At 38.8% G+C, this 22,583-nt stretch overlaps 1 protein-coding gene across 2 annotated transcripts in view; it reads left to right on the forward strand.

The window, feature by feature from the left end:
* The window catches only part of ABCC12 (ATP binding cassette subfamily C member 12), a 67,059-nt gene that overhangs the window by 11,429 nt on the left and 33,047 nt on the right, over nucleotides 1–22,583 (forward strand). The window contains exons 5-16 of one of the 2 annotated variants that reach the window (XM_044661424.1): nucleotides 1,533–1,706; nucleotides 3,643–3,790; nucleotides 4,750–4,898; nucleotides 7,478–7,585; nucleotides 10,052–10,333; nucleotides 12,753–12,824; nucleotides 14,503–14,627; nucleotides 15,777–15,849; nucleotides 16,716–16,919; nucleotides 21,621–21,755; nucleotides 21,865–21,952; nucleotides 22,036–22,107. In XM_044661424.1, the coding sequence (XP_044517359.1) occupies nucleotides 1,533–1,706; nucleotides 3,643–3,790; nucleotides 4,750–4,898; nucleotides 7,478–7,585; nucleotides 10,052–10,333; nucleotides 12,753–12,824; nucleotides 14,503–14,627; nucleotides 15,777–15,849; nucleotides 16,716–16,919; nucleotides 21,621–21,755; nucleotides 21,865–21,952; nucleotides 22,036–22,107 (1,630 nt within the window). Of the gene's footprint in view, nucleotides 1–1,532; nucleotides 1,707–3,642; nucleotides 3,791–4,749; nucleotides 4,899–7,477; nucleotides 7,586–10,051; nucleotides 10,334–12,752; nucleotides 12,825–14,502; nucleotides 14,628–15,776; nucleotides 15,850–16,715; nucleotides 16,920–21,620; nucleotides 21,756–21,864; nucleotides 21,953–22,027; nucleotides 22,108–22,583 lie in introns of both variants that reach the window. The other variant, XM_044661425.1, reaches the window with a different exon arrangement.

Genomic DNA, 22,583 nt, shown 5'->3' on the forward strand with positions numbered 1-22,583 from the left:
GAATCAATACTGAGTATGGGTTCCAAGACGGAAGAGTGGTAAGGGCTAGGCAATGGGAGACTGCCCAGGGTCACACAACTAGGAAGTGTCTGAGGCCAGTTTTGAACCCAGGACATTCTGTCTCCAAACCTGGCTCTCAATCCGTTGAGCCACCCAGTTGACCCTGGGACCACTGTTTTAGTAGAGACAAGAGTGAAGGAGGAGATAGGGAGGGATGATGTCTGAGATATATAAGGAATTTCTTATGAGAAACAGCTCAATTTAAAAAAAAAACCTTTTGGTGAACTATGAGGCAAAGTCGTATAAATTGGCACATAGAAATTGAGGCTAGGAGGTATCTTAATGAGGTTTTTGAAGAGACGAGAAGTTTTGGAATAGTTGCTATGGAAAATGGAATAGAACAGAACAATTGCCTTGCTGTAGTATAGGCCTTGTTGAGAAGAGATAACATAAATTCATAGTAGTCCCAGTTGTCATGGTTTTGTGATTTCTTTTGGCTCTGTTCAGTAGCACCTGAGCAAGTACAAAGGAGGTGTGGATGGTGGAAGTAATTTAGGTTTATGGTTTGGCAAGGCATAATGGCTCATAGCACAAAGGGGCAAGAGATTTGAGTGAACAGGATAGTGTTTTCATCAAGGGCTTGAGGTAGGGAAAGGGGAGGAGAGTGTAGCCAGTGAGAGGTGGATGTCCTGAAAAAGAACTGAGAGGTGAAGGGAATAGAAGTCATGGTCAGCATGAATAACAGTGTTAGGGGTCATAAGACATAAAGATGGTATAATAAAAGGTTAATATCAAATAAAGGAATTTCAGGGTCTGTGAAGGTGGAAGATTTATGAGTGATAGAAAAAGATTTGGCTGCCTCTATATGTATCTGAGTTGGAGGGGAGGTTTAGTTATGGGAACTCAATTGATTAAGGAATAGATAATTTAGGATATTTAAAAGAGTATAAATGTATATGTCAAAGCCCCCAAGTATGAGGGCAGGGATTCAGTTGATGGGAAGCCTGACTGAGGTACTAAACTCATTGAGAAAAGCAGGAGAATGTCCAAGGAGGGTCTAACAATAATGGCTGCAAGGATCTTAATTGGGTGATAAATATGGATAGTGTGAACCTCAAAGGAGGACAGGTTGCTGAGAGATGAAATGACAGAGGTAGAGCCTGGAAGTAGCAATGGGGAGGATTGTCTCTGAGGTCTCTTAGCACCCCTCCTTCCCTCCACTGGCTAGGTTTGTTTTTCCATGCATAGGCAGTAGTTGTATGTGGTTTTCTTCTTGCCTGGTTGTCTGCATTCTTTTTCATAGGTGTCCGATGCTCGTGTCTTGGAGTTGTCTATGAGTTTTGGGGACCTGTTACAAACTTCTGAGTGTCGGTCACATAAGAGATGGAGTAATTTTTATTTCTAGCATTGGAAATCTTCCAGTTTCCCAAGAACTTAAGACAATTCTGAAAAAAAAAATTGACCTGAGAAAGCTTTTAATTTCTGAAAAAGTTAACCCTTCTGTTATTAGAATATGTATGTTTTCTTTTCAGGTGATCAATATATTATCAAGTGATGGCCATTCCTTATTTGAAGCTGCCTTATTTTGTCCATTGCCAGCTACAATTCCTGTGCTAATGGCAGTGTGCTCGGTGTATGCATATTTCATTCTGGGACCCACAGCTCTCATTGGGACATCTGTATATGTGATATTCATCCCTATTCAGGTAGGATCTTTTATTTACTTGCTGGCTTGAAGCAAACCATCCAAATACATGTTTTAATATTTTATATCTCTTGTCCAGGAAATGTGTGGGTTTCCTTTCTACATGTTGCATAAGAAAAATGTTTGATACGATTGATAATGTGTATTTCTCTGGGCTGCCATGAGCACATTTCAGAACCTGAAATGACTAAGACTTAAAAAACTTGCTCCTAACACTATACCTACAATCTTGGATTAGGAAGGAAAGGTCAAGAGGATGCTGCCTTTGAACCTTCCCTGGTGTCTTCTTCCAATGCCACATTATGCTGTGGAGATTCTTGTCTATGGGTTCTATAAGGCTCTGGTGACAGAATATGAGTTCTTCTAGGTCCTGCCCAAGCTGATGAAGCTTGGTGTATAGGTCTGGTTACGGACTGTGTATGGCTTCTCTCCGGGCTTGGTTTCAGTTCAGAGAAGCTCATCAGTATTTTGGTCAGAGGGTGATGAACTTGTGGACTCCCATGAACTTATAAAGACTGTTTAAGATTTAGGGGACTTGCACTCTTCTGAATCAAGAACGACCCACACTTATCCTTGAAGTACTGCTGATTGAACTATGCAAAGTCTGATTGAACTAAAAAAAATTCTAGGCATTAAACCCCATAAGAAAAATGTCCCAGTACTAACAGTAGCTGGGGATGCCAAATGAGTTTTTTGCCCAGTTAATTCCCCATCCTTCTGCTATCCATCCTGGTGCTTATGACTTCATATTGTAACCAGATAGTTTCCCACTATGAATCTCAACCCTGACCTGCTTTCCCTGATTAACTATCATCTATTTCCCCTTCATAATGATTAATAGCTCTGTCCATTTCCACTGGTCTTTTTCTTTGCTAGTCTGATGGACTAATTTAAGGAACAAATAGTTAATAGTGGCTTTCCTTTCCACATAGTTTCATACAATTATTAGAGCCTTCACTAAAGTTCCTCACCAGTGCCTCATTCTGAGGTTTAGGTGACTCTGGCTATGTCAGCAGAGCACGAACACCGGCAATTCTAAACTGAAAAGGCTTTGAGTGAAGACAGGCTTATTTGGAGTCCCTCTGATGACAGTAGGCAGACAGCCTCCTCCTCTTCTAGAGTATTCGGCTACCTGGCCTCTTGGATAGAGCAGATGATTTAGAGGAAGATGGGTTCAAATTCTATCTGAATGTGATAAAAATGGGAGTTATTATGATGATATAGAAGACTAGCTCTGACAATAAGTGTCTCAGCCTCTAGCTGAGAATCTTCCTCTATGAAGGTAAAATGCTCCACTGATCCAGATATGATTTAAATTTGAAGTTAAGAGGGAGAAGAGAACCCTACCCCTTGTTGTTCCTGAGGGCATATCTAAGAGGATTCATTCATCTTGCAGAGTCAGTCAACAAGCATTTATGAAGTGCCTACTATGTGCATGGTACTGGCTTAAGCCCTAGGGACCCAAAGAAAAGCAAATAATCTTTGTTCTCAAGGAACAGACAATCTAATGAGAAAGAATAGAGATAGGGGAGAACTCATCTGAAAAGTCATTAACACAGACCCACACACAGACACACTCACACACAGACACACACAATTATTTGAGGTCAAGAAAGAATCGGGATCACGAAGGGTATTTAGTGACAAGCATCCATAGAAGCAAATGAAAAGGTAAAAATAACAGGTAATTCTGAAGTCTGAATCAGAATGGCAGAAAATGCTCCAGCTGCTTTCTATGTGATGAATGCTAGAAATTCAGTGATGATGATGTTCCCACTTCCCCTTTAGAACCAGCATTGCTCCAAAGCCTCAATCTAAAAGCTAACTGAAGTCACTCTCTAGGCTGGAACCCTACCTGTTCCTTTGATCCTTTGGTTTTAGTTCAATTGCAACTCAACAACCCTCTACAAAGGTAACGTTTTACTCCTTGATTTCAGATGTTTATGGCTAAGCTCAATTCGGCCTTTCGAAGATCTGCCATTACTATGACAGACAATCGTGTCCAGATAATGAATGAATTTTTGACTTGCATCAAGCTTATTAAAATGTATGCCTGGGAAAAATCCTTCACAAACAACATCCGAGGTAGAATAAACATGGAGCATCTTTATAGAATCACTTACCTTGCTAATGTGCTAATCAAGAGTTCTTAAAATTAAGGGGAAAAGAATTCCAGTATCCTATAAAGGGTTTCTTTTCAGGATCTGAGAATGAAAGGGTTCATTAGGTAGTATGTCCAGGAATCTGTTCTTGTGCCTCTAAAATCAGTGTGTGTTTTATGGTTTAATATTTACTGGGGAACATTGTATTAATGCTGCTGAAGGGTTCAGGTGGGGTGGTGGATCATTTTAAACTAAAACATTTCACTAAAATATTGCATTCTAGAAGAGAGCTGTCTAAAGCTATTTACTTGAATTAGAGAATATATGTATATGTTTTTCTCTCCTCATCTGTCATAGTCACCGAATATTTGAATGATCAAATGATGTGTTCTTTTTTAGCTGGAAAAACTAGAACTCAAAGATATTGCCTTTTTTTTTTCCTTAAGAGACAATTTAAAAATTATTTTAATAGAATTTAAATGTAAATTTAATTGCAGGGGCATTTACATAATTGCTCTTATGGAATCAGGTGGTTGGCCAGTTAATGATCTGAACTGCCATTTACAATTGACTCTCTAGTTCTACAATTATACTTTTGTTGCACCAGCAATTAACTGGGGCTGAAAATATTGTATTATCATATATGAGACCAGATTTAGAAAATGAATTCTAAATACGCCAAAGGAATTGCTAGGAACTAAAGAATCACACCTTCATGATGTCCTTCCTTTCTTGCCTTTTGGCAGGAAAAAACTTGTAACTTTTTAGTGTCTCCCAAAATACAGAATTACAGAAGCTAGGCAGGACCTTAGAGAAAATCTAAGTTAGTCATCTTCAGTTTACAGATGGGGAAACTGATGCCCCTAGTGGAGAGGTGACTTGCCTAGCATTAGTGCTGTGCATGCAATATCATAGTATTTTGAACTATTTTTTCTTTTGTAGGCATAAGGAAGAAGGAAAAGAAATTGCTGGAAAGGGCAGGGTTTATACAAAGTGGAAACTCAGCCCTTGCACCTATTGTGTCCACGATGGCCATTGTCCTGACTTTCACTTTCCATGTTCTTTTAAAAAGAAAGCTCACAGCACCTGTTGTAAGACAAGTCTCTTTGTCTCTTTTTTCTTTGTATTAAGGTATCCCCTTCATGGGCATCTTGTGGCATCCGATAGGGTAGCCACTTCCCAATGTCTTTGTACCAATGCACAGGGCCTGATGACTCAATCTGACGTTTGTCCCTCCCTTTCAAAAAGAAGGGACAGGGGTGGGAATTGAAAGGTGCCAAAAAGGAAATTGCCTATTTAAAGGTCAAACCAGTAAAGAAGGAAAAACAAACTATAGAAAGAGAAGTCCAATAGGAAGAGTTGTGTAAGGATAGGAGGGAGGGGAAAAGTTGGGCCTGGAAGGGGCCAGTGTTTCTAGAACCTAACATATTAAGAGCTTAATAATTTTGAATACAAGGGAAAGTCAAAATTTATTTGGGAAGGGGGTGTTTTGACCATGGCAACTTAGACTATCTCTTAAGTTGTCAGATCAAGAGGGAGCACAGAATGTAGAGGAAAATGAAGTCATAGAGGAAGGCAAGACAAAACCAGAGGGAGAAAGGGAAAAAAAAAACCCTATATGGGAAATAGGCAGCAGAATCAAAATGGAGGAAACTGATTTGATGGGGAGATGTTTTGAAAATTCAAAACAACCTGTGTTGGGGGAATCTAGAATTATTGGTAAGGAGAATGCCTTGCATTTGCCTGGAATTCTAGGCTATAACAGCTTTTATTTTCTGAGAGCACTAGTGTTATGTGTCACTTCAGGCATAGTACACTCTTGCACATGTCAGGGGGTTTGAACTGAACCACAAACTGAAACAAGTAATACTCCTTTACTAAAAAAACCAACTTGAGCTCAACCCTGATGCTAACTTTTTTTTTAACTTAAATGGAACATAAACCAAAAATTTTCCCCATTGTTTAATTTTTCCTTACTCCCCAAACCCAAAGTGTACCAATTTAGGATTCTAGACTTTGAGGATCTGGTTTAAATTCTGGCCCTATTGTTTACTAGGTGACTTTGTATAAATCACTTGTCCTCACTGAAATTGTTTCATCATTTGTAAAATGAGGGGGTTGGACTGAATGTTCTCTAAAATTCCTTCCAGTTCTGAGTCCTATTCGATGAAATCAGAATTGAGTCTATATACTTTCTAAGATTGTTGAATCAAAGAAAAACCAGATCTCACCAAAAAAATCCTCTGTACCTGTATTTCATTCAGTTTGAGTTCCCAGCATAATCAGCTCTCTCCCCTTCCCAGTACAATATAAAGTCCTTAGTTTAGTGCCAGGAAGGAACTTGTGACTAGATAACCACTGCATACTCTTAATCATTAAAATAGTTAAAGAAGGGAGTATCTTTTGTGAAATGGGAACATTCTTTTTGGGAAATATTGGGATGGAGGAGATGAGAATTCTTACCATTCTTAGGGAAGAATTAGCCAAAACCTGTCACTATTATTCAATGATATCGGAACAGCAGTCAGGAATCCCTTAGGATTCAAAGAAAGCAGATGTGATGTCAGCTTTTAAAGTGGGTGGCTGGGGAGAAGCCATCAATTACAGACTGGTAAATCTGACTTCAGTCTCAGCAAAAACACAGGCACTGTTTATTGAGGATGAAACTGTGTGTCACTTAAGATGGAAATGGGGAGAGAGGTACTTTTCCATACAAGCTAGAACCGGGTTGGGGCCAGCTGATTGATTTCTTCAAAGGAATGACATGACATGTTGAAGAAGGCAAAGCAGAGAAGGTGATTTGCTACCAGGCGTGGGGATCTTGGGATAGGCACCATTTTCCTGGAAAGGAATATTCCCAAAGCCAGGTTCTGATGTACAGACTGAGATGGTTGTGGGTGAGGCTGGGCTACTCCTGGGGGAAGGGGCAGAGCCAGTCACTGGCAAGCTTCTCCTCGGAAATGAGAGCAGGTCCTATACTAAACAGACAAATTGAATGTGGGTTGGAGATGAAAACTCTGGCTTTGAAAGGAATCCTACTCTGAAGACCTGGAAGGAAACTAGTTCATGAAAAACATACAAGGACAATTCAATTCATGATGATGGTGGGTCAGAGTAGTCCATTGGAAAAAAGAGGACCTGTATTCAAATCTCCCTATGTGACCTAATCACTTCATTTCTCTGGATGGAGCTCAGTTTCCTCATCTGTAAAATTAGGGGTTTGGATTTGATAGCTTCAGAGGTCCCTTATAGCTCTAGGTCCATGATCCTAAAAGATCAGATGGGAGTGTACCCAATTTGAGGTGTAGCCTGTTCTGATGCCTAGTCGTTCTCCTTTGGTCTGGCCTCTTTCAATAAATGTTCTTGCTTTTAGTTAGCAGAATGTCCATATTGTGCAGATTTGTGATCAGGAAATCACTTGGTTAAATTTAAAATCCTATAGGAATAGGAATTATTAAATGCAATTGTTACTTAGATGCCAGATTTAAACTTGCCAACACCTTGTTTCTAAGCCATAGGGGAGTGGGAGAGGGGGAAAGGTTTCCCCAGAGGCTTCAAACTCTGATTCAGTGTTTCTCATCTCAATAAATTGTAACCCCCACGAATGAATGGCTTCAGACACAAGATAATGGCTCATCCCAAACCCTCATACTTTTCTTTTGTCCTGCAGGCATTTAGTGTGATTTCCATGTTTAATGTAATGAAGTTTTCAATTGCAATCTTGCCTTTCTCAGTCAAAGCGGTGGCAGAAGCTAACGTTTCTCTAATGAGATTGAAGGTATAACTGTCTCTGGGTGAGTAGGGAGGGGAATTTCCATTTCTGGGAAGGTTTCTGGGCTTGGAGAATATTGTCCTTTAATCTGGGAAATAGTAGAGACTCACTGGGTGGACTGGGTCTTCAGGTGGGTAGTCATTGAGGAAAGGTCTCACTCCAGAATTGGATGAAAATGTACAGCATTAGTCTTACCTGGGCTGTAGTCTCTAGTAAAAGGTAAAAAATGTCCTTGGTACATGGAGATGATTCCCCTAAACCATCATCAGAAGGAGATGTGCTTCCAGTTTTATTTTTGCTTTTCCTTTCTCTTCCCTTCAATCTATCCTTCCCACCATTGCCCAGAGGCACAGTGCAGGTTTGGTGGAAATATAGGTTTGGTATCGGATGACATGTGTTCAAATTCTGACTTTGTCATTTCATATCTTAGTCAACAAACAAAACATTCATTTAAGCACTTACTAGGTGCCAGGCGCTATGCTAAATGCTGAGGATACAAAGAAAGCAAAAAATAATTCCAATCCTCAAGGAGTTCCTATGATAAAGTTCATGTGACTTGTACATGACTAGATAGGTACTCATTAGATATATATACAGTTTAAATAGAAGGTAATATTATAGGAAAGGACACTAAACATCAGTGGTTAGGTTCACCAGTGAGATTTGTACTGAGTTTTGATAAAAGCCAGGGAAACTAAGAGGCAGAAGTGGGCAGGGAGAGCATATCAGGGACAGCCAGGGCAAAGGCATAGAGATGGGAAAGTGTTGTATGTAAGGAATAATGAGCAGCCCAATGTAGCCAAACTGCAGAATATACAGAGGGGAGTAAATCATAAGAAACCCAGAAAAGTAGGAAGGGACTGGGTTATGAAGAGCTTGATTAATTAGAAGGTTATTTCAATAGTATAGGCAAGAAATGATGAGGACCTGAACAAAGTTGGAATCTGTGTGAATGAACAGAAAGAGATGAACATCAGAGCTATGTTGTGAAGGTAAATCTGATAAATTTTGGCAATGGTTCGAATATGTGAAGTGAGAGTAAAGAGTCAAGGATGACACTACGACTGCAAGCCTGAGTGACTGGAAGAATGGTGGTGTCCTTGATGGTAATGGAGACGTTGGGGAAAGGATAATAAGTTCTGTTTTGGAGATGCCAAATTCAAGATGATTTTAAAATGTACAATTGGAGATATCCAAAAGACAGCTGGTGATGCAAGATTGTAACTTAGGAGAAAGACTAGGCTGAATTTATAGATCTAAGATCATCTGCTTAGAGATCATTGAACCCATGTCATTTAATAACTCTGTGCCCTTGGATAAGTAACATAAGCTACCTGAACCTCAAGTCCCTCATTTATAAAATGGAGGGTACACTTGATGGTCTCTAATGTTGCCCCTTTAGCTCTAAATCTATGATCCCAAGATCTTTCACATGAATACATCTGGCTGTTTCATTTGCTCTACAGTCTCAAATGGCAACCTACTAGTTAGCAAGTAATGATTTTCTTAGTATTCAAGATCCTATCCAATATGATGCCACCCTACCCTTCTCATCCTATCTTTATATCATGTACCCAGTGGCTTCCTCTCTGCTGTTTGAACAAGTCCAACACTCTTTTGCCTCTGTATCTTTTCTTATACTCTAGCCTATGCATAGAATCCTCATTCTTTCTCTTCCCATGTTTTGCTCTTATTTTCATTTCAACAAATATATATTAACTGTGTACTATGTGCAAAGTACTGTGCTAGTTACTGTCATATTCCTACTCATCTTTTAAAGCCCAGCTAAAATTTTACATCTTTCATGAAGAAAACTTGTTACCTGCCATAGTAATAATATTTCCCCTTTCATCTAACATACCATTTTTGTTTTGTACCTTTCTAGTTCACTTATTATGTGTATTATCATTTTGTGTATTTGTAATTTATCTCCTTCCTTGACTATAAATTCCATGAGGTCAGGGACCATGTCCCAGCAAAACTTCATACCTGCCCCACTTTCTAGTAGGTATGATGGATTTCCATTGAATTTTTCATGTTCTCTAACTTTATTCTCCCTTATTTACCCTCCCTCCCACACAGACCTGGTGAACATCATAGATTTTGGGGAGATGGCTGGGCGGAGTTGGGGTGCCCTGATTTCATTAAAATAGCCTAATCATTGAGCAGTACCATCAGAGAAAGTGAAGGGTAGACAACTTTGATGTGTATAAGAATGTAGCTTTCAACAAACTTTTCCATTGTATTTATTATGTGTTATATGCTTAAAAAATCCCAACAACAACCCAAACAGGCAAAGGTTTTTTGGATAGGTAAAGCCAACAAACCAGATGCCATAATGATGTCAGTTATACCTTCTGAATAGCCTGAAGTTCCCTAGATTTCATAGCCATTTATGGGTCATGGGAAATGCTGTGATGTTTCTTTCAGGTATATGGTGTCTTCAAAATTAAATTCTCTCTTAAATTTTAGAAAATTCTTGTGAACAGAAGCCCCCCAACTTATATCACCCAACCAGAAGATGCAAATTATGTATTGGTACTAAAAAATGCTACATTGTCTTGGGAACACGAACCTAGCCAGATAATTATCCCAAGGAAAGAATTTAATAAGAAGAAGAACTTGAACTCAAAAAAAGAATCAGGCTCAGAGACTTCTGTTGACATGAGTCAGAAATTCCATGGGTTTACACAGCCAAGTGAAGAAGAGAAGACAAAACCAGTCTTACGAAAAATAAGTTTGGCTGTGAAAAAGGTAGATTTTTCAATCCTAGAGTACCCCTATGTCCATCTTGATATGAAATCTGCAGGGGCTTATACAGAGTTGAGAGCGAGGCACAGTGGAATTTTTGAGAAAAAGAGCTACATTCTTCTCTCAGCATTCCAAACAGATCATGGCCTGACTAACCTTAATACATACACATGTTAATTAGAAGAATATGCTTACCTATATTGGAAGACTCTTTTTTTTTTGCCATTGATCAGTGTCTTTGATCAATGCATGAATACATCATTTCTTGTGTGCCTGTGCACATGAGCATGCAGTCAGGAGTGGACCGATACAAATGGGTCAACTTTTTGAATTCTTTGAAAAATGAACCAGGCTGATATAGTAAAACCAGTATTTAGTAATTCCTCCTTTCAGAATTGCTAAATCAAAATAAGCTGCATCTCTAGTTGCAAAGAGGGGTGGGTAGGAGAGAGGCTACAACTCAAAAAGGGAGAATGTTTCTTGTTGATTATGCAATGTGGAGGTCAACCAAGAGTATAACTTCTTAGAGCAAGTCAAGAGGTGATCTGTCACACATTGTTAATGTAACTGGGAACTATCTCAAAAATGAAATAATGTGATATGAGGCTTTTTTGTTTCCATAATTCCCCTTGGCTCCCATACTTTCTTCAAATTTGACTCAGAAGTCATTTTAATTTTTTAAAAATGGAAATTTTGTTCTCCCCCTCTACATTTTTTTATTTTGCTCTTTTAAAAATTATTATATTTATCATTTTAAGAGCCATGCAGACAAGGTGCAAATACTAAAAAACAAACAATACCCTCCCCCTCCCCAACCATCATCTCTCTACATAAGTCTGTATATGGGGTATGCCAGATAGGGCTGCCCAAGATCCAGAGCCCAAAATGGGATGGATATAACTTTTCTAGTCTCTGGGAACCCCAGTTACTATAGCTGCCAGTTCTCCTCCTCCATTACTCTACTTCCTGCCCACTTCCCATGAGGCGCTGATGAGGAAGAAAAATGCAACAAGTCTAGTGACTTGGTTGCCCTGAAGACCCTGGCCCTCTTTAAGCCTCCAACACAAGGACTTTCTTTGCACAGCAGCTTCATCTGTTAAGGTTTATATTTGTATTTGGGGAGACCAGTTCCTATTGAGTGAGATGTCTGTCCCACTCCTACCAGGAGACTCCTAAGAGGAAACAACCAGTTAGATGTTTTTTTTTATTTACACTTCTCTAACCATTTTGTTTTATGTCACTCAAACTAAAATTTTGAGTACTGTTGCTCTGGTTGGTATGATCAAGGAAAGCAGAAAGGTTAAAATTTTACAGGTTAAAAGCTTTTAAAAGTTGAGAATTACCAAAAAAGCTGCTTCTAATAGCAATCCTTAAACTCTACCACCTCTTCCATGGCTAAAGTGCAGGGTTAAGGAATCAAGGTACAGTTCTGAAGGTACATCGTTAGCCAAGAATATAAGGCTGAAGAAGATAATTCTGTATTTTAGAGTAAGAGAAAGGATCTGATTAAAAGGAATTATTTGTAATGTTAGCATTTTTGAATTAAGTTTAGATATTAATTGTAAAAAAATTACATTTGATCATTTAATTTCTTTAGTTTGATACATAAAATAATATCTTTTCTAATTGAATATTCAATAAATGTTCACTTAAAAAAATTCTCTGACTGAATACCTTAATGAAATCTCCTATACAAGCTCCATGTCTTCCTGTCTGATTTGAGTTTTGTCTTCTTCCTTTTTTGACCTGAATGTCTGGGAAGCAATATCACTGCCATTTGCAATACAGTCTTTTAATGTACTTATGATAAACAACAGCCAATTTAATCTTCCTTTGTCATTGATGATCTAATTAGGTGTAAAACTAAAGGCTTGACTTTTCAGGTCTCTTCCATTTTGAAAGAACATTTAAATTTAGTTTATAAGGAACTGAAGGCTGTTTGATAATTTCAGATTGAGTTATTATGGTTGTCATGTGGATGATAACTTATGAAAACAACCACCTCTCCACAGACGAATATGCTTCCTTTTCTCCCTCTTGGATTGAACTGGTTCTTTGTTTTCATTATTTTTTCTTTTTGGAAGGCTCTGCTTAGGGCAAATTACCTCTCCAAACAAGGTGGGGTTGTTTCTCTAGGCCCAGCACGAGAGCAGTGCTTCATGGCCAATGCTCATACATTATTACAAGAAGCCCTCTGGGCTGCTCTGCTCTGCTGCACAGTGAAAAGGATTTAATTAAGACTTACATTTCTGCATCCCAATAAGTATTAGGGTTTGGACCTTTGAGGATGATGACAGGCTTTCTCAGAGTGACATTTCTCATCCCTTCTTCTTTGCATCTTAGAGCAAAGGCATTGTGACTAGGCCATCAGGGTAGGGGGTCCTGGCAACATCGCTGTGTCTAATCTCTGTTGTTTTGGCAGGGAGAGGTCTTAGGAATTTGTGGCAATGTTGGAAGTGGAAAGAGTTCCCTCATATCAGCCATCTTGGGACAGGTAAGAAAAATGCTAAAGAATAATTTTTTAAAAATTTCATTTCCCTAAAGTAAAGCATTCAAATGACTCCTGGATGATCTATTTCTTGTCACAAAGGGGCATAAGTTACTTGGCAAGTTCAGAATCCTGGGCAGAGTTCTATTGTATGAATACTTTGTTTCTTGTCCTATGCAATGAAAATAAGTATTCACAATGGTTTCTCATTGGTGATTTCTCATGCGTCACAGCTTTACTTTTCTATATCTGATGTAGGACATGGTGCCAGACATACTTGCTGTCCAAGAAGTGAAGCTTAGAAAGTTATTGACCCTTTAGTGATGGAACTAAAAAAACTTTGCTCTCCTTGATTTTATGGGATCTTAGATTCCCTTTGAGTTTCAGAACAAGTTCCTTCTGCTTTATGAAGCCTTATCAGTGGCCTCTCCTTCACATTACATCGTAGTGGTTTATCTGTATGCCCATGTGTACTATGTTTCTCTACATTCAAACATGATCTTCTTGAAATTCATATCCCACAGTGCCTAGCACAATACCTTAGACAAAGTCAGCCAGTCAATTAGTCAAGTATTACTATAATTACATATTATACATATATATTAACATTAATATATTAGTCAATTATGTACTTGCCTACCATGTGTACTATATTAAGTGCTAGGAATATAAAGGAAGGCAAAGGATAGTCCCTGTCCTTGAGGAGCTCACAGTCTAATGTGAGGGGAAGTCAACATGCAAATAACTATGTACAAACAAACTACATACAGAATAAATAGGAAATAATCAACAGAGGGAAGACACTAGAATTAAAAGGGATTTGGAAAAGGCTTCAACAAATTCCCAACTTCGGTTGGAACTTCAAGGAAGTCGGGGAAGCCAGGAGTTGAAATGAGGAGGGAATTATTCTAGGCATGGAGGACAGCCAGCGAAAATGCCTATAGCCAAGAGATGGAGTATCTTGTTTGAAGAATAGCAAAGCAAGCCAGTGTCATTGGAATGAAATGTATGTGTGTGGGATATAAGGCATAAGAATACTGGAAAGGTGGGGAAAAGGGTAGGTTATGATAGGCTGTGAATATTAAAGGGAGAATTTTATATTTAATCTCAGAAGTGATAGAGAACTCCTGGAGTTTACCGAATGTGGGATGGGAAGTGACATGGTTGGACCTGTGCTTCAAGAAAATCACTTTTGTACCTAAATGGATGATGGACTAAAGTGTAGAAAGACTTGTCACAGGCAGAGTGCACTTGACAGTAATTGGGAAGCTTTGAAGGGGGCAAGGTTTAGGGGGGAAAGAAGAATATAGAATGGGAATCAAAAGAACTGGGTTTGAAACCTGACTATTCTTACTAGGCTGGGTAATTTAAGGGCAAGTCATTTCAACCTTCTATGACTCGGTTTCCCACAAGATATTGGGTGGTGATAATTTAATGACATATATGTACAGACATACATACATGCAGCTGTAAAGTGCCATGTGAATGTTAGCTACTATTAATAGAAGCTAAGAATCATAGTAGGCTTTAACAGTGTAGTAATAAACCATGTCTACCCTCAACTCTCTTAGTAGTGTTCATGTGGTGATCATGGAATACTGTTGACAGAAAGAGGATATAATAATATACAGAATGTAACTTTGCAGACATTTGGATACATGAATGTTTTATGTTCTTATTTTAGATGCAGTTATGGAATGGGTCTGTGGCGCTCAATGGAACAGTGGCTTATGTGTCACAGCAAGCATGGATCTTTCATGGAAACATGAGAGAAAACATATTATTTGGAGAAAAGTTTGAAAGTCAAAGGTAAAAATGTGTTCCTCAGTAAATGCCATTTGGAATGATGACAGCGTGAGTTTCTTTTTTAAAATGTCCCATTGTATGATCCAGGACAATTCTGAGAAACTTATGACAAAGAGAGCTGCTATCCACCTCTAGAGAAAGAACTGTTAGGGTCAGAATGCAGGTCAAAGCATACTATTTTTCATTTTAGTTTATTTGTGTTTTTATTTTAGAGTTTTGGTTTTATAAGATAATTCTCTTACAAAAATGATCAATATGGAAATATGTTTTGCATGATAATACATGTATAACCCAGACTGAATTGCTTGCCAGCTCTGGGAGGGGGGAAAGAAGGAGATGATTTCAATCATATGACTTGGGAAAATTTATGTGGAAATTTGTTATTACATGTAATAGGTAAAATAGAATATCTTTATAAGATAAAACATAAAAATATCCCATTGCAACATTTATAATGGCCAAATGGATATTGCTTTTTCTTCTAACCATCCTGGCAGACTGGAAGAAACTGCTTCTGAGTGCCCATGTTCACACACTGAGAAGCTAATTTGAATCAGAACTTTATCTCCACTGTCAAGTAGCATATGCTAAGGACTTAGCATAACAGCACATATGTTTACTGACTGCAGAAAAATGAAGCCACTAATTTTGCTTTAGGCTGAGTAACCTAAGCCTCTCTTGAAATCAGTGGCAGGTATGCGCTTAATCAGTCCTGACATTAATTGATGCCACCGTCCGGATGCGTTGCTATTCCTTTCCTGGAAGTGATTTAATGGAATGGGAACAAAATCTCCATTTTTAAGACCATGCTGTTAAAGTGAAACTTATTGAGGAAAGAGGGCATCAGTTTTGTTAGAAGAATGAAGGTGGAGGTGGGGGCTACTGGTGGTAAGTAAGAGGGAAATGTAGCCTTGTAGACTAGACTGAGCCCTACACTCACCAAAAGTCTCAGATCCTATCCCTGAAAGTATAGGGGTGAGGTGATGGTTAGAATAAGGCTTATGTACCTAACCTTGCTCCATATACCAATCTGAAGAACAGAGTGAATTTTAGAAACAAAATAGAGTTTCAAAGGCAAATATTAAGTTTTTCAACAATACACAGCTTGGAATTCTTTCTCAAAAATCCTGCTTTTTCAATTTTCCTCTTTAGGTACCAACATGCCATCAAGGTCTGTGGCTTACGGCAGGATTTGAAAAATCTTCCTTATGGAGATTTGACTGAGGTGAGCATTGCCATGTCCTCACTCAGAATGACAACCACAAAGGCAGGCTCTTCTCCCAGATCCCTCACTAGTGGGGACCTATTTTAGTTGAAGACTCTTTGAGGAGTAACAAGACTCTTGATGAAATCTAAAGTTGAAGTTCTCTTCAGAATCCTCAGTAGAAGTTTTTGTCTCTTTTCTTCATTGTTCCTCAGCTGCACTTTGCCTCTTATTGAGTTGAACAAACTAGACTTCCAAAAGGCCAGGAACAAGATATTGAATCAGGCCAAACTTCTCTGGATATGAGCAGGTCTGGTCTTTTGCCACCATAGTCAGTAAGGTGAATTCAGCAGGCTTTGAGGATCCATATTTTCAGAGGTGCTTCACCCACCTTCCTGATCTGATTTGTTGGATTAACTGTCATGATTAAGTTTCTACCAAAACTGTCCAATCACTGTTGCCTCTTGGTGAAGGGAAGAACATTCTCTTGGCATGAACAGTTCTCTGATCAAAGGCTCTTAGCAGACTGTTTTTCACCTTAAAAGTTTCCCATAAGGACATAATTAGGGTCTGGGTTCTACCACTTCCAGTTTGACATATTATTCTGGTCTGGAGGAGGGGCAGGAAGAAAAGATGATTGTCCCTCTGCCACTGCCAAGCTTGAAGTTGTGTGTATGTGTATGTGTGTGTGTGTGTGTGTGTGTGTGTGTGTGTGTGTGTGTGTGTGTTGGGGAGTGGGTGAAAAAGGTTGCGTTAAGCAACTTTATTTCATTATAAATTGGAAGCACCAGACTAAAAACTTAGACTAGCTTCTTTGACAACTGATTATTCCTCCCAAGCAGAAAATGGAAGGGCCAATAGGACATGCTCTCTCTATTCTTTTACAGATTGGGGAGCGGGGCCTCAACCTCTCTGGAGGCCAAAAGCAGAGGATCAGTTTAGCACGAGCCGTATATGCAAACCGTGAGATCTACCTATTGGATGACCCACTCTCAGCAGTGGATGCCCATGTTGGGAAACACATTTTTGAAGAGTGCATTAAGAAGGCACTAAAGGGGAAGACCATAGTTCTGGTGACTCACCAGCTACAGGTAATGGGAAGCAAGGTGTTCTTTGTGACCACAGTACCAGTAGACACTTTCTGACTTAATACCATTCTATTTGCACAGTCAGTAAACTAGGTCATTTATAGAATAATTCCTAATGGACATAATACTTTGAGCTTTACAAAACACCTTCCTCACAACCGCCTTGTGAGGTGGGTAGCATAAGGATAATTATACCTGTTTTACTGATAGAGCAACTGAAGCTCAGAGAAATTAAGTGAGCATCCAGGATTCCTGACTCTAAGACCTGGGCTCTTTGCACTCCATCATACCCTAAAATGAGGGCTATACAAACTCTGGGACCATGCAGAGGGTAGAACACAAGCCCACTAACCAAAGGGAATTCCGTATTTAATATCCTGTGCAAATCTATTCTTTGTGTGCGTAGCTACGACAATAGCTGTCTCTAAGAAGCCTTGTGACTTTGGACAACTTTTCTAAGCCTATGTCTTTTCCTTTATAAAAGTGAGGAGGTTGAACTGCAGGATCTCTAAGGTGCCTTCTTCCAGCTCTAACAAATTGTGGGTGTCTCCTCCCCACTCTCCCCACACACTTCAAGATAACTTCAATTTACTTTTTTGCCTTTAAGAAAATGCAACTAACCACCAGGTGGCACTGGGAGAATGAGCTCCATTTTTTGGCAGCCCAGTCTGAAGAGAAAGGAAGAGAGGGTATATAGTAGGTCAGGAGGAATTTTCTGCCTTTATGTTTTTGGGATGGTTTATAGCTTTTTCTAATATAAGTAGAAACAAGTGCAATGACTGTGGTAAACTAGCCAAAGAAATCTGATGTGGGATTGCAGTCTATGTAAGTTTGTAAAATAAAATGAAGCATATCTTTTTTAGCACCACACAGGTTTCACCTATTTATACTATTACTTGAGCCTCCATCAATGTATATCTTTATACCAGGCCATACCAAATGATGCATGAATTCAAAAACCAAAGGCACATAATTAAAATAAAGCAGGAAGGTAAACAGCAAAGAATTGAATCAGTTAGTTAATGATCCCTGCACTCATACCTATGTGGCTCTGCCCTTCTGCCTCTCCAGGGGGACACCACTCAATCTGCCATCTGATCCCTCTGCATCCCCAACATAACAGGAAGGGAACACATATCCACATTCATGCTAGCAATCCTGAACTTTAAATCCAAAGCCACTCCGTTTAGTTTGCGTATTTCTTCTTCTCCTGGGCAATGGACAAACACTAAAGCCTCTTGTCATATAGCTTTGAAAACAAGACACCCCAATTCAGGAAGCCATGACCAGTTTCACCAAGCTTGCTTTTTCTTCACATTACTCCATTTAAAAGTCACTAGTCATGATGCCAGCTGGGTATTAGGGGCACAAAGACCAAAGCAAAACACCTTAATTAGGTTGCTTCTTTTTGCTCTGACTTTGTCCCAGAGGCAATGTAGTAAAATGGAAAGAGTAGCTTTGGAATCAGAAGACGTGGAATCAGAATTCTGACCATGTCACTTACTCCCTGTGGGAATATAGAAAAATAATTTAACCTCTCTGAGTCTGTTTCCTCATCAATAAAATGAATCTGGATTAGGCCAGATGATCTCTAAGGTCTCAAGTTCTGTGATCTCTACTCCTTCTTTTGCTCCTGTGTCTCTGCTGCCTATCCTTCTGCAACCCTGCACAATAGGGTTTTATGTAAGACTAATGGAATGTACTATAGAAAGCCTCTGTAGGCAAAAGCTACACCTTCTGGGAAATGTGCAGAAAAATTCCTCCAATGAATGAGGCTTCCTTGGCCCACATATAGTTGGAAATAGGAAATAGAACAGACTAATGTAAGAACAATTAGGAACCTTGAAAGGCCCTCTGAGATCATTTAGTACAACCCCTTCATTTTGCAGATTAAGAATCTGAGGCCCAGAGAGGAAGAGACTTGTCCAAGGTAACACAGATAATAATTGTGTGAGCTTTTTAACCCAAAGCCTCTGCCTTTCCATCCTGAACTCTTTCCATTAAATCATGTAGAGCATCACTCGCTAGTCAGAAATACTTTTTAAATTTTCCCTTTGAGTTGAGGCATATGTTTTGGTACAGTAGAAAGAGCTTCAACTAGAGAATCAGCAGCCATATACTAGCCAATTTGATTGAACTTTTCATATTAACAAGCATTTATGATACCTAAGATGAACCAGCCGCTATTTGAGTTACTGGGGATGCAAAGATTAAAAAAAAAAAAGTTCATGCCTTGAAGCTTATAACCTATACCCAAGGTAAGTAAGTAGACACAAAATCTCTTCCAAGTAAGTTCAGGATAAAGAGGAAGAGGACTAAAGTCTTGAATAGAAGCAGAGGGAAGTATCAGGAAAGACATCTCCGAGAAGTGGGGCTTGAGTTGAGCACTGAAGAGAGTTAGGGATTCCAAGAGTCGGAAGTGAGGAAGGAAAAATTCAGGTCTGTTCATACAAGTCGGCCCGTTCAAAGCAAAGAGGCAGGGGATGAAATGTTGTGTACAGGGAACAGTAAGCATGCTACTTTGTCGAGAGTGTAGAGTGTTTTAGGAAGAGGAATCTTAAGCCAGAAAGTTAAACTGGAGCTAGACTGTGAAGGACTCTAAATGCCAAACAGAAGCCTATATTTTATCCTAGAGTCTCAATAAAGGAACTACTTAATTATCTTGAGCGATTCCGTTACTTAGCCAGACTTGAATTTCAGTCCTTGACTCTGCCACGAAGTCTGTGTGACCTTGGATAACTTGTTTTTCTACTCAGAGGCTCAGTTTTCTTGGATATAAATTGTAGGAAAAAATATCCACCTATCTCAGATTATTGTGAAATGATATAACAAACAAAAATGTACTATGTAATGGTTAGGTGGTAATATTGAAAAAAAAAAAAAAAAGAAACTTAAGAGTGGTGTGACCTAGACCTTGAAAAGTCAAGTCATTCTCTCCACCGAGATGCCAAGAAGGTTTGGGCATTTGAAGTTTTCTCTGGGAGAACCACTTTTTTTGTTCATTGTGCCTGTTCAATGACCTTTGCATGGATTATAAAGACTTGACCAATGGATGTTCAAGGTTTTAAGACTTCTTTTATTTGGAGTTCACTAGTCTTGCCTCCCTGAGGTCTGAACACATAAGAAGTGACATTCCTTTCAGGCTTCTCAAAGAAGAATGTGCAAATTTTAAACTCAGCCAGCAGGTCTCTGATGAACATTCATAGTTCTTCATTAGCATAGGTGCCTATTGTACATTTAAAGAAAAAGAAAGAAAAAAATTTAAAGGAAGAAACCCCTTTTCTCAGATGGATTACATCCTCTATCCTCTTACCCACAGGAAAGACAGATTTGACTCTGTGAGACGAGCTCAGTTTTATTTCAGAATCAATGGAAAATATTGTTCAGTCCAGCTCTGTGAGACAAGGATTGATAATGGAAATAAGGGTTTTGGGGTAAAAGTGCTTATATAATCCTAATATATGGATGATACTGTAATAGCCTAATTATGTATTTGAAACCATGTATATATAATTAACTTCTTATAGGAATTATAGAAGCCCTACCAACAACAGAGGGTATAATAATCTATTGTGAGGATGAGTGACAATAATGAGCAATGATGGTAATGATGATGGTGATGACATTACTGTGGAAGCAATCAATAAACATTTGTTAAGTGCCTATAATAATGTGACAGACACTTTACTAAGCACTGCCGATACAAAAAGAGGCAAAAGACACTCTCTGCCCATGAGGAGCTTACAATCTAATGGGGGAGATAATATGCAAACAAATTTAAACAAAGCAAGCTATATACAGGATAAAAAGGAATCATTAACAAAGGGAAGGCATTAGAATTAAGTGGGGATTAGCTAATTTATAATTAACACAAAGAAAGTAGAAGAAATATATTTCTGGTGTCTCTCAAGCATTTTATTGCATTTAGAGCTGGAAAGGACCTTAGAGATCTAGTCTAATCCTCTCATTCCACAGGGGAAGAAAAAACCTCAGAGAGCTCAAATGATTTATCCAAAGTCACTCGGATAGTAAGTAGGGGAGCTGGGATTTGAACCCTCTAACTCTAAATTCAGTCCACTTTCTAGTACATCATACTACCACAATACTTTTTGAGGTTTATTCCATTTCATTTTATAAATCAATGTGAGATATTTCTAAAGTGCTTAGCATAGTGCTTTATCTACAGTAAATGTTTAATAAATCATTATTCTCTCCCCCTATTAGGATGATTATATTGTTTGTGTTTATAAATACTAACGGTAATCATGGTCATCAATGTTTTTAAAGTTTGCAAAACACTTTACCTACAATAATAGCTCGTCTGAGCCTCTTGATAGTTCTGTGAGAGATTACTACATGTATTATCATCTTCCATTTTATAGAAGAGAAAATTGAATTTTAGAAAGGTTAAGTGACTTGCCTAGGGTCACACAGCTAGTAAGTACTAGAGGTGGGATTGGAAGCCAGATCTTCCTGATTCCAAATCCAGGCCTCCCTCTCTCTGCCACACCATGATACCTCTCAACAAGGTTATGTGACCACTTTTGTACTCGGGGTATTTTCATATGCCAAGCTAAGAGGGACCATGGGAGATACTTGGTCAATGGAAGAGACTATTTCTCTCTGTAATTTTCTTTGAATGAGTGGTTCTACCTTCTGTCTTTCCAATGCATCATATTGTAGATTACTTTTACATTTCTGCAGTTTTTAGAATTTTGTAATGAAGTCATTTTATTAGAAGATGGGGAGATTTGTGAAAAAGGAACTCACAAGGAACTCATGCTGAAACGAGGGCAATATGCAAAAATGATTCACAACCTTCGGGGGTTGCAATTCAAGGTAACTTGCAGTCTTTCCAAAAAGATGTTTGGGAGGAGCTACTTATGGGTTTCTTTCTTTGGCAGATTGCAGGTTTTCCTTTTCAAGAGGGATTTTATTTTGTTCCCAGGATCCTGAAAACATTTACAATGAAGCAATGATGGAAGCCCAAAAGGAGAACCAGGAAGATCACGCTTCCAACGGAGGGGAAAATGCTGGTACAATCAGAATTAGGGTCTCAAGTCTCTTATTGCTCATGGCTAGTGAATGGCTCCATAGCTGTCTTTATTTCTAATCCTAGCTTTGGCTCCACAAGATGCGAAAGATGGAGGAAAAGAATCCGAGTCAGATCTCGACTCTATAGAAATAAAAGGTATGGTTTCATTCATCACAATGGATATTTATAAAGAGCTTTTAGATTTACAAAGCAAACTATGAGGGAATTAATTAACCAATCTAATGACAGATAGGTGACAATTTCATGCCACCTAGTGTCCATGGTAGGACTCCAATCCAGATCTTCCTCATCCAAGACCAGCATTCTTTTGGTTCTGCCATACTACTTCATTCATTTATGCGTTTATTATTTTAAAGCATTATCCATAGTAGCTCATAATAGTAGTTCACATTTTTATAATATAATTCAGGAAATGCTTTTCTTGACAATAGCCTAGTGATTTGGTGCAAGGCTTATTATCATCCCTATTTTACAGATAAGGACTATGTAGCCAGGAGAGCCTTCATGATTACCCCACAGTTCCATAGCTAATAGGTGGCAAAACCCAGACTTAAACTGACCTCTCTAACTCCAGGTCCTCTTAAATACACTGAAATTCTGAGTTCCAGGTA

The sequence above is a fragment of the Gracilinanus agilis genome, chromosome 2 (assembly GCF_016433145.1).
Source record: "Gracilinanus agilis isolate LMUSP501 chromosome 2, AgileGrace, whole genome shotgun sequence".
In the NCBI taxonomy this organism is placed as follows: Eukaryota; Metazoa; Chordata; class Mammalia; order Didelphimorphia; family Didelphidae; genus Gracilinanus; species Gracilinanus agilis.